The sequence below is a fragment of the Prunus persica genome, chromosome G5 (genome assembly GCF_000346465.2).
Source record: "Prunus persica cultivar Lovell chromosome G5, Prunus_persica_NCBIv2, whole genome shotgun sequence".
In the NCBI taxonomy this organism is placed as follows: Eukaryota; Viridiplantae; Streptophyta; class Magnoliopsida; order Rosales; family Rosaceae; genus Prunus; species Prunus persica.
The window spans coordinates 11494706-11507000 of record NC_034013.1 but is presented as its reverse complement, the minus strand read 5'-3'; the positions used below and the strand labels follow the sequence as shown (position 1 = coordinate 11507000).

General features: G+C 38.3%; 2 protein-coding genes across 2 annotated transcripts; both read left to right on the top strand.

Moving 5' to 3' along the window:
- LOC18777474 (calcium-dependent protein kinase 1) lies at nucleotides 1–5235 on the top strand. The gene is made up of 8 exons (XM_007209841.2): nucleotides 1–797; nucleotides 1474–1617; nucleotides 2039–2191; nucleotides 2729–2844; nucleotides 3037–3204; nucleotides 3778–3905; nucleotides 4025–4124; nucleotides 4702–5235. The coding sequence occupies exons 1-8, from the start codon at nucleotides 110–112 to the stop codon at nucleotides 4783–4785; spliced, it is 1581 nt and encodes a 526-aa protein (XP_007209903.1). The 5' UTR covers nucleotides 1–109; the 3' UTR covers nucleotides 4786–5235.
- Nucleotides 5692–12190, top strand: LOC18776186 (potassium transporter 3). Its single transcript, XM_007210603.2, has 9 exons — nucleotides 5692–6079; nucleotides 6405–6648; nucleotides 6734–6982; nucleotides 7132–7182; nucleotides 7882–8142; nucleotides 8222–8274; nucleotides 9228–9342; nucleotides 9556–9810; nucleotides 10543–12190. The coding sequence occupies exons 1-9, from the start codon at nucleotides 6077–6079 to the stop codon at nucleotides 11637–11639; spliced, it is 2328 nt and encodes a 775-aa protein (XP_007210665.2). The 5' UTR covers nucleotides 5692–6076; the 3' UTR covers nucleotides 11640–12190.

Genomic DNA, 12295 nt, shown 5'->3' with positions numbered 1-12295 from the left:
CTCCACCCAAATTGCCGTTGACAACGATAGCATTTCCCTGTCCTAAAATCTCAAAGACCAAAAAAAATTCTCAAAGACTTCATCTCCCTTGACCCCTAGATTGACCAAAATGGGCAACAACTGCAGCAGCGGCGCCCTGCCCTCGGCCCAAGACTCCACCGCATCTGATCCCCGTCACGACCGCCCATCTAACGGCGGCGTTCGGGTCCTCCCTCCCAATGCCCCCGCCCCACCCAAACCCCAGCCCCACCCACCCACAACCACCGCTGCTTCCGCCTCGCCTCCCATCGGCCGCGTCCTCGGCCGCCCCATGGAAGACGTCCGTGCCACCTACACCTTTGGCCGCGAGCTCGGCCGCGGCCAATTCGGCGTCACCTACCTCGTCACCCACAAGCACAACAAGCAGCAGTTCGCCTGCAAATCCATCGCCACCCGCAAGCTCATCAACCACGACGACGTCGAAGACGTCCGCCGTGAGGTCCAGATCATGCACCACCTCACCGGCCATCGCAACATCGTCGAGCTCAAGGGAGCTTACGAGGACAAGCACTCCGTCAACCTCGTCATGGAGCTCTGCGCCGGCGGTGAGCTCTTCGATCGGATCATCGCTAAAGGCCATTACTCCGAGCGAGCTGCAGCGAATCTCTGCCGTCAGATCGTCACCGTCGTGCATTACTGTCATTCGATGGGGGTGATGCATAGGGATTTGAAGCCGGAGAATTTCTTACTCTTGAGTAAGGACGAGGACTCGCCGCTCAAGGCCACCGATTTCGGGCTCTCTGTGTTTTTCAAGCCAGGTCAGCTTTGGTTGTTCGAATTTCATGTGTAGTTTTGTTTTTACAGTAGTTTTTGACTGTAATGGAATGACTTAGCTAATTTTTTGCTACTTTGAAGACTAAAGTTGCAGTCTTTAACTTGAGCTGGGTTTGCTTCAATTTTTGTGTTTAATATCATATAGTTCATGAAGAATGGCTCGAATCTATTTCATTGCATTTAGGAGATAAACTTGAGCTGAAGTTGGCAAGTTTTGAAGACTGCATTGGTTTAGAAATTGAAACATTACTCTTCATGAGTTTTATTTCTATCCACTAGAAGTCTTTTGTGGAGATTGTGTATTGTTTGTTGGCGGCAAGAATTTTAGTTTGGCATCCAACACATTAGTAGTTACAGTTCATTGCTTGCACCAAAAATAGGGGCAAAGTCCTCCGTGCCTATTCTGCTTTTAAATCATGAATTACTAAGAAGCACGCTATGGTTGCCACTTTCCCAGAGTGTTGCTACTCATGTTTCACAATGAGTTCAATTGTTCTAGGTCTTGCTTTAACTTAGCATGTGTTATTGTATTTTGAATTTTAAAACTTGAAATTTTTTCTTATCATCTTCGTTTTTGAGGTTTAGTTATTCAAAAGTAATGTACATGAGATGTGCTTGAGGATCTTCATGTTGAAATGTACAGTTTATTTTTGAGTGCAGGAGATGTATTTAAGGATCTTGTGGGAAGTGCATATTATGTTGCTCCCGAAGTGCTGCGTCGGCGTTATGGAGCTGAGGCTGATATTTGGAGTGCAGGGGTGATACTATACATTCTACTTAGTGGAGTCCCACCATTTTGGGGAGGTATGGCTTTTGTCCCAGAAGAGTAATAGAATTTTAACCATGTAGTCCTTTTGATTTCTGAGTAGAAATCTATGAAAAGCTAAATATTACTTCCAAAATAGGTTTATACATCTATGTCTGGATAATGTCCTTGACAGTACGCCATCTAGTTCATTGATACGATCAGAAGTCTCACGATGACTTTTCAGCCCCTTTGTTTTATCCTCTTCATCCAATCCTGAAAAAGAACAAGGCTTTCTTTTCAGCAAAAAAACATAATTAATTTCTTTACATCCTCCCTCGTGATCCAATTATCTGTCAGTAAGCTTTAAGTCAGCACTCAGCATGAATTTTATGTTCTTTTCCATTTTCAGTTTATCACATTTGTAACAGTTGCTCAGTTTAGCAGTGGTTTTCAGCTTCACTTTTCTTTCATATGCAGAGAATGAACAAGGTATCTTTGATGCCATTCTTCGGGGCCATATTGATTTCTCATCTGATCCCTGGCCTTCCATATCTAGCAGTGCCAAAGATCTTGTGAAGAAAATGCTCCGAGCTGATACTAAGGAACGACTTGCAGCAGTTGAAGTTTTAAGTAAGTTTTCTTTTAGGTTTCTGCTAGAGACATGGAATTCTTTTAAGTTATTTCAGGCCTTTCTTTTTTGTGTGGAGAATGTCTATGTCTAGTTTCTTTATATGGAAGTGGGCATTATATTACACAGTTGTAGTTGGGGTCGTGCTCTAGGAATGATGACATGATATTATCGCCTTGGCATCATATTTTAAATTGACGAATTAAAGGGTGAAAATTATGGAGGATGCTCCTGGTTGCAGTTTCGTTTAAGTGTGCTAGCCATACAGTACATCAGAAGGTTTGGACGATTAAGAGAAAAATGAAGGTGCTCAGTTGATATGGTTTCCTATGATTATTCTGAGTCATTTGTATATTGTCACATATTTTCTTTGGTAGTTTCTTTGGCCAGGCTTGTAGGTCATTAGGTTGAGGAAGGCAATATGTTTGGGCCAATCATATAGGAAAATTTTCTTTTCATGCTTTTTACCTGTTAAAATCATCCCTGGATTAGTGTTAGTAAATTATAAATGAAACTAAACCACCCAAAATGCAATGCAGATCATCCATGGATGCGAGAAGATGGTGATGCATCTGATAAACCTCTTGATATTGCTGTTTTATCTAGAATGAAACAGTTCAGGGCAATGAACAAACTCAAGAAAGTAGCATTGAAGGTGAGTGTATCTTTTATCAACTTCATTAGCATCATATTCATGGATTGGAATGAGGTTGGTGCAAATGAAATCCTAGGGTGTGGGCTTGCTGCTGGTCGAGCCCATGTCATGAGATTAGAGATGTGTCAGCATCATCAGTCTTGTTTTTGCGATTAAAAATTCAATAACATATGCTTTATTTTTCTCTTGCAGGTAATTGCAGAAAATCTTTCTGAAGAGGAAATCATAGGCTTGAAGGAAATGTTCAAATCCATGGACACAGATAACAGTGGAACAATTACATTTGAAGAGTTAAAAGCTGGTCTTCCAAAACTAGGAACCAAGCTTTCTGAGTCTGAAGTGAGACAGTTGATGGAAGCGGTAATATCTCCAGTCTTCTTACTATTAGTGCAACTGGAGCTTCATGATGCTAGTGGGTTCGCTAATTTTAGTTAAGAGAGAAGAAAAAAAAAAGATCTGAGAGACAAGAAAGAGAATAAAAGAGACTTTTCATTTTTCTTATTCTTGATCGATGGTTAGCAAAGAAATAGAGAGAAAAGTGAGGACAGTTTGAAATAATTAAAGATCAATCAATATCAAAATCGCATTTTCCCCTCCAATCTCTCCACTCTTGGAGGGAAAGGTGAATGTGAAGAGAAAATGAGGCTCCAAATTTATCTTCACATTTACCCATCCATTTCTATTCTCTTTTCTCCATTTCTTTCATTTTAAACATGACTAACTATTTTTCGTAAAAATGTTCCAAGGATACTTTGGTGGAACAGAATCATCAGCTTCTTAGTGTTTCAGTTATCATAAACCTATAATAAGTCTAAACCATTCAGCTTTATGACTGCTTCAGATATTTTATATGTTTCTTCCATGTGCATAACTCATTTGGATGATCAATTTCATGATCCTACAAAACTTGACAAATTCTGTTTTCCTTTTCAGGCTGATGTGGATGGAAATGGAACAATTGATTACATTGAGTTTATAACAGCTACTATGCACATGAATAGAATGGAAAGAGAGGACCATTTATACAAAGCCTTTGAATATTTTGACAAAGACAAGAGCGGGTGACAATTTACTCTTTTGCAATAACATAGTTATAGCTGTTTTTTGTCCCTATATTGATGTAAAGCTGAGTATCATTTTTTGTTTCTAAAAAACACTTTTTAACCTCTGCTCATTTCAGGTACATCACAGTGGAAGAATTGGAGCAAGCACTTAAGAAGTATAATATGGGTGATGAGAAAACAATTAAGGAAATCATTGTGGAAGTTGACACAGACCTTGTACGTTCATAATCTCCTTGCCTTCATAATATATATGTTTTCTTCTTTCAACTCTTTTTTTTTTTTCTAAGATGAATTTTTCTTTCCCATGTATTACACATGGGAGATTAACAAATACACTTTAATGAAACTGTAACAACTGAAGGATTAGGGTCTGGACTTTTTCGTCAATATAATGTTGAAATCATATTGGGATAAGACTTCACACTGTTGATTTTTGGCCACACAATTGTTGTCGACACCAAAACTGGAATGGTCATATAGTACTGGGAGAGGGGCAATGCAAATTTCTCATGTTTTGGACAGAAAATCCAGGACATTGTTCCAAATTTCTGATAATGCATCTAGTACCAAAAATAAGTGACACAACCAACCAGTAAAAAATAAATATTAAATCAGACAGCCTCTGAATTTCTTTGTTGCAAAGAGAATCCTGTCAATCATCTCGTAGTTACACCATCGCATATTACTAACAAACTGGGCTGATTGCTACAGTGTTTTTGTTTTCATACCGTCTTTTGGCAAAACCTTGTTGAATGTTTTTGTCACACTTAATGAATTCCCAAATTGTTTGCAGGATGGAAGGATTAATTATGATGAGTTTGCAGCCATGATGAGGAAAGGCGATCCTGAACTGGTCACAAACAGACGAAGAAAATAGACAGGACACTGTTTTGCTGGGCTAAACTCCTGGCGTGACCGGTTTGTTAATTTTGCGGGCTGAGAAATCATTTTCAATCTCAGTTTAGCTGCTTGGGATTGCATGTCGTTCGCCTGCCCTTTAGTGGGAGAGATGAGTGCTCAATTTACGTAAGTTTGCAGAATGATTCAACTTCTTTGTGTAGGGCAGATTTCCCCTTGGCAATTTAGTGGTGCAATGTAAGAGCATATGCGAGTTCTCTAAGCCCAACTTCCCCATGCAAAAGAGAACAAAATGAATACTAGTAATGATTTGGCCATTTTACCTAAAGTAATGATTTAGATTTTCCCGACATTTTAATTGCTTCAGGATAACGTTATTTATAAATTTCCAATTTTATATGTGAACAGAAAGCTTTTGGGTTCTGAAAGAAATTTTGCACTTGCAAATTTTATACATGTATTGTTGTCATATGGTTCATCTTCGTCACCATTTGTTATGAATGGTGAATATTTCAACCATTTTTTCAGCATTTAATATTTTATCTCCATGAATTTTGTTGCAAAGAAAGAGAATCCACATTCAACAAGAAATATAAGGTGAATAACACCAAACACTCATTCGGAGTATTTAACTACTGTAACACTGTCACATGGTGTGTTAGTGTATTTAACTACTGTCACATGGTGTGTTAGTGTATTTAACTACTGTAACACTGTCACATGGTGTGTTATTTGTTGTGTCGTATCATTGCGGCCGCATGGTTCATGAAATAGAGGCACTCCAGATCTCTGCTGTTTATAGTTTACTGTTTAAAATGAAACTTTGTTTTGTTTTACTCATCCAACACAGGAATCTTTCCATTTGCATAAATTAATTGAGGTCAATGGATGGCATTTGACAATAAAAAAAAGTATGGGGAGCCAAGAGTGTAATTTCGTAAACTCCAAAGGATGAATCTGCAAAGAAACTTTTAGCAACCCAATTTAAAAGAAACTTTTAGCACCCCAATCAAAAACATGCTTTTAGCAAAGCCGACATTCTTTGCTTTCCAGGGCCCACTGAAACAGAAAAACCGAAACACCGAGAAAATCCCGGCGGCAGAGGACCCGCCAGATTTGGATCTGTTAACTTACAACGTTCGACTCTTTCGAATTCGATAATTTCCACCTCTTGACACATACCACCGTCCCCAAAATTTAATCTCTTTTTCTTTTAAATTTTGTGTGCATTGAATTCTCTTATCATTTTCTTAAGCTTCAAAAGCCAGGAGGACACAGAGCGAATCGTAGAGGTCCATCTCCGACTGGCCATGGTAAAAACCCTCACTTTTCCGTTTGTTTCTCGAGAAAAATCAACGAGAAAATCCAAGAAAATTCTTTGAAACCAAGCCATTCTTCAGTTTATGCAAAGAATCTTGATTTTCATCATGCACAATCAAATTCCTAATTTCTTTAGTATTAGTTATATTGAAACCCAAAACAAATGATGAAAGGGGCTATGAACTTTAGGTTTCAAATAGAGCATTAACATATACACTACTAAGAGTAATTTATTGTATGCATTGTTTTTGAATAGTTACATGCTTTATGTTTAGCTTTAAAGCTTGGAACTTTATGCACTGTGTGTTCTTTTAACAGGTTGACTGGAGAGGTCAAAGTAGACAAAATGCCCTTCTGGTGTATAGGAGTTTTGGTTTGGTTTTTGGTGCTTTGAGCATTGCCCCTCTTTATGTTTATAAATGTGCCTTTTCTGGAGGGTTGCTCCATTACCAAACCGAGGATGCAGTCTTTGGGGTGTTTTCGGTGATTTTTTGGACTATTACTCTTATTTCATTGTTCAAGTATGCTTTTATCATGTTGAGTGCTGACGATAATGGTCAAGGTAAGAGTTGATACACTTGTCACTGATGCTGCCAGCCCTATTCTTTGTTTGTGGATTCATGTTTGTAGTTTTGGGTCATTTTCAGGTGGGCTTATCGCATTATACGCACTCCTTTGCAGAAATGCAAAATTCTGTTTGCTGCCTAATCATCAAGCAGCTGATGAGGAGATCTCTACATATCGTTACCCAGGTCGTTCCAATACGAACAGACCCACTTCACCATTGAAAGGATTTATTGAGAGACATAAAAGTGCCCAGACTTGTTTACTTCTTCTGGTTTTATTTGGAGCTTCCATGGTGATCTGTGTTGGTATCCTCACTCCTGCAATATCGGGTGAATTGTCCTTGTTTGACCCCTTGATCCTTTAAAATATTGCAGTGGAATTTGCACTGATTGGTTTTGTACTTTTGTACATGGGTCTTTATGCCAGTTGTTATCTCTTTAACAACCTGTGCTAATAAGAAGTGTTTGGTCATTTGCAGTTTTTGCATCTGTTGAAGGGCTAAAATTTCAAGCGAAAGATTTGCATAATAGTGAGTCTTCCTCTCCAAAAGTAGAATATATGTATACATATGTTACATTGTCCTAATAAAATTCAACTGTTAATCATTGTAGTTGTCCGAAATAAACATATAGGTTATGGTAATGAGCTTGAGCAGTTGTCTGGCTTTTCTGGTCCTGCTACTAGCCCAAACATAATTTATGTTTGTATACTTAGCAGTGTCTGATATCTGCAAATAAGGTTGAATCTACTAGTTCAAAAATTATCAGATGAGAAAGTAACATTTAGTAGAACCGTAGTTAGTAGTGTGAGATTTATATACTTAGTAGTGTCTTAGCTTTATAACTTTGCTGAGCACCCACTTCCATTTGCTGGGTCCAAATAAGGTTGAATCTACTAGTTCAAAAATTATCAGATGAGAAAGTAACATTTAGTAGAACCGTAGTTAGTAGTGTGAGATTTATATACTTAGTAGTGTCTTAGCTTTATAGCTTTGCTGAGCACCCACTTCCATTTGCTGGGTCCACAATGCATTACTTAGATGCATAATGGAAAGGAGTCCTGGTCTCTGAGACTGAGATGTCAGCATCGTACCAAGAAAGTTGCAAGAAACGAGAAATGATAGGGGATGGGGATTTGCAGAACTACCTGTTTTTCCATGTAAAAATGTTCTTCGCTCTTAAAATTTATCTGATGCCATTTTAGCTACTAACACTTCTACACAAACCAGGTGTGGTGGTTCTTATTGCCTGTATTCTATTAGTTGCTCTTTTTGTTTTGCAACACCGTGGCATCCACAAGTTGGCCTTCATATTCACTCCCATCGTGATCCTTTGGGTACTGTTAGTTGCTGCTGTCGGAATCTACAATATCATCAAGTGGAATCCAAGAGTATATCAGGCTCTTTCTCCATATTATGTTTACATATTCTTTAAGAGGACAGGAAAAGATGGTTGGATTTCTCTTGGAGGAATACTTTTATGTATTACTGGTAAGTAGAGCACATGCACATTTTTTCTTTCCATAGCTCTACTTCTCATAATTGTGTAATGTTTTTTTATCAATTGTAGGAACTGAATCCATGTTTGCGGATCTTGGTCATTTCAGAGCAACACCAATAAGGGTATGCAGGACCACTAATTGTAGACTAGGTTTTTTAGTTCATGCTAGGCTGTGGGTTTGTGCAAGGAAGTCACGATGCAAAATATTATCTTTCTGTTCTTTTTGTTGTTTTGCATTTGTTTTATTTATTTTAAAGAGCTTTTAAGGCCCAGGGCTGATTGCTTTGGGATTCTCCATCATGGTGTGAAGAACAGGTTTTGAAGTTAGACATTACTGTGGGATAGAGTACATTGTCATTAACAGTGAAACTTATTGTCCGCTTATGTAGTTCTTTTTCAAATGTTGATATGCTCAGTCTCTGAGATGAAATGGAACTACCTAGTAAATTGTTATGAAACTTTTTCTAGGAGTCATAGGTCAACCAGAAGGATAAAACATGCAGTTTAAGCATTAAATGTGCGTAAATTTTCTATACAATACAATCAAGCCATGGTACCTTTGAGGTGGTGGAAAACATATGGTTTATCTCAATTAGTTGGGTTTAGAATAAATTTGAGTTCAGAAATTGATTTTAAAGTGTTGCATTCAGAGTATTTGATTTAAAGAGAGGGGATTTATTGATTAAAATATGGTAACCTGAAATACATGAAAATTTGAAGTGGTCTGTCTGTGGTTTAATCCACACAGAGTAATATTAAGGCAGAAACCCACTTGTGGTTTCATTATATGAAATCACAATTCGACTGTTTTGTTTTGCTCCGAGGAGCAGCCTTAACTGGCAGGAGTATATGTAAATTCTGCACCTCTCATTTCTGGTTGGTGATTAAAGCATTATGCATGTTCCAGGCAATTTCTAAATGATTGAGTACATAGGTCTTTTTCTGGAGAATTTGCACTCTATCCTTGATGGATTGGTGTTCCCACCCTGCCATTTATGTAGAATGTTGAAGATTGTGGCATATATCAACAGTTCTACGTAGCAAGGGAAAAACTAACTCTTGTTGATATGTGCAGGTTGCATTTTCTTGTGTCATTTATCCATGTCTAATACTTCAATACATGGGACAAGCTGCATTTCTTTCAAAAAATTTATCTGCACTGTCTATGAGCTTTTATGCTTCTATTCCAGGTAAGCTTCTAGATATGCAAAGAAAAATTGCTGTCCGGACTTTATTGTGGATTCTGGAATGATTACATTAATGTGCATACTTTACAGCCTCCATCTCCCTTTAACACTTTGATTCGTAAAGCTTGTTGAGCATTCTTGCATTATTTATTTTAAAAGATTTATCTGTGAAGAATTACTACTGTTTAGCTTATAGAATGCTCGTCTTTTCTGTAGTTCCCTTACTTTGGCCAGTACTTGTGGTTGCACCTTTGGCTGCCATTGTTGCCAGTCAACCTGTTATCTCTTCCACATTCTCAATAGTCAAGCAATTGCATGCAATACGATGTTTTCCTCGCGTCAAGGTTGTACATACAAAGAGGCGGATCCCTGGTCAGATATACATCCCTGAGATAAACTGGTCTCTTATGATTCTCAGTCTGGGTGTCACAATTGGTTTTCGAGACACAAATTGTATAGGAAATGCTTATGGTATGTCATCTTTTATCTAAAATACTTTCAATATCAGATAATATTATTTTCCTTATTGGTTGGTGTTTGTGCATGCCATATACTTGTTAAGTCCATCAAAGAACATGTCAGTGTTCTCTATGGAAACCAAATATTGCGTTGACTTTCATACATGCTCATATATATGTGACAGTTATTGAGAACTTCACATCTGGGAAATAGAGGTAAATCATGATAGAGTTTTATTTTGAATCATAATTTCTTGTCTGCCCAAATTATCTGAACCATACATGTGGTACTTTGGGAGATGGGTGACTTTATCTGGACAGAATAAGCTGCTCTTACCGTTGCAAATGCCAGTTCAATGAATTCTGCATATTGTGCCTTTTTTTTTCTTTTCAGAAGGGCTACTTATTAGATTCAGTAGGTATGAGAAAGGTACCAGGTAGATACTTAATGCAAAATTATTTTAAATAGTAAGAACCTATGTCGTCTAAGGACCTTTCAAATTTGGATGGCCAATGATCCCATCCATTATTCCTGTACTTTGCATGGTGCTTTGAGATATTTTATCTACTATTGGACTGGCCCTAACCTTGACACGAGTCATGACAGTTCAGCTGTTACCAGTATCTTAATTTATATCTATATCCAGGCAAAACATTACAGAGTAGATCTAGTCAATATCGTAAATTTGTCATGTTTCTTCTTTCATTTTGCAAACTAAAGCTTATCTTGGTTTCTTAATATCAGGGATTGCATGTTTGGCTGTTACAATCATAACAACGTGGTTGACATCGCTGGGAATCAGCCTTGTTTGGCATAAGAGTTTCATGTTTGCCCTTTTATTCAGTGTACTTTTTGGTTCAGTTGAAATCATCTACCTTTCATCTTCGTGTATGAGAATCCTTAAAGGTGGATGGTTTCCCCCTGTTCTCTCTGCAGTCTTCTTGGTAGTTATGTATGTCTGGCAATATGGAACGAGGAAGAAGTATTTGTATGACCTGCATAACAAGGTTTCCATGAGGCATATACTCACGCTGGGCCCTAGTCTTGGGATTGTTAGGGTCCCAGGGATTGGCCTTATCTACACTGAGTTGGCTACGGGAGTCCCAGCAACATTTACTCATTTCTTAACCAACTTACCGGCCTTTTACCAAGTGGTTGTCTTTGTTTGCATTAAAACTGTTCCTGTTCCCTATGTACCCCAAAAAGATAGGTATCTTGTTGGTCGCATTGGTCCCAAATCTTATGGGATGTACCGCTGTATGGTTCGGAATGGATACAAAGATGTCTTTAAAAATGGAGATGACTTTGAAATTGATGTGGTGATGAGCATAGCAGAGTTCATCCAAATGGAAGCGGAAGGTTGTGGAACTCCTGAAGGTGCTGTGGATCGCCGTATGGCAGTTGTGAAGACATCTGGGAAGTTTGGCACAGCATTGTTTATGTCACAAACTTCTGGCCCTGGAGAAAGCAGCAGTTCAAGTTCTTCAACTATTGTGAGCAGCAGCAAGTCTAACACACTGCAGAACTTGCAGGCCACCTATGAGCAAGAAGCACCGAAACTAAACTATTGGAGGCGGGCTCGGTTTGGGTTGATGGATGCAAAATGCAAGGATACACGTGTGAAGGAACAGCTGCAGGAACTTGTGGAAGCAAAGCATGCTGGGGTAGCATATGTAATAGGCGCTGCGTATTTAAAGGCAAAATGGAATTCGTCTTTCATAAAGAAGTGCACTATCGATGTTGCCTACTCTTTCTTACGTAAGAACTGCCGATCTCCTGCTGTTGCTTTGAACATTCCTCATATCTGTTTAATCAAGGTGGGAATGAACTACATTGTTTAATGCAAACCTCTGGTGGTACATCTTGTGAAGATGCATATTTTGGCAGCAAAACTTGCACAGTGCCTGCTTTGTCCAGAGTTTCATGCACTTTATCTTGTGTGAATAGATTCAGATTGTTGGTATTTGGAAAATACGTTGCTAACTTGGCACAAAGCATTGATGGAGGAGGTTCATGTTAATGCCAAGTTGTTGGTTGTTCTACTGCTGAGGCCTAAGTGGTTCCCAATAATTGAATTAGCCAGAGATGCTCAATCTGTCATTAGAAGCAGGATTTTAATTGGTTCCGCAAAATTTCAAGCCACATAATTCTTGTGTTTCCCGAAAATGTTAAGTTTTGTTTCGTAAACCCAAATTCAGGTTTGTTTACGTGTATGGAAAATTGGAAGTAGCATTTTTTGTTCTTTCTTTTTTCATTTGATGGGAGGTTGAGAGTTGATGCACTTTGTGTACAAATAACAGAACCTTGTCCAAATAACTTTGTTCAGCTTGGAGGATCGGTCTGTGACATTCATAATTCATTACAAAAGGAAATTCATTGACGTTTATAAATATCTATTTATTATCAATTTCCCCCTTACTGTTCTATTCTATATGATATGAATGTTGTTGGAATTCTTTTCTATGGGAATGTGTTGTTGATGGCAGTATAAAACTCA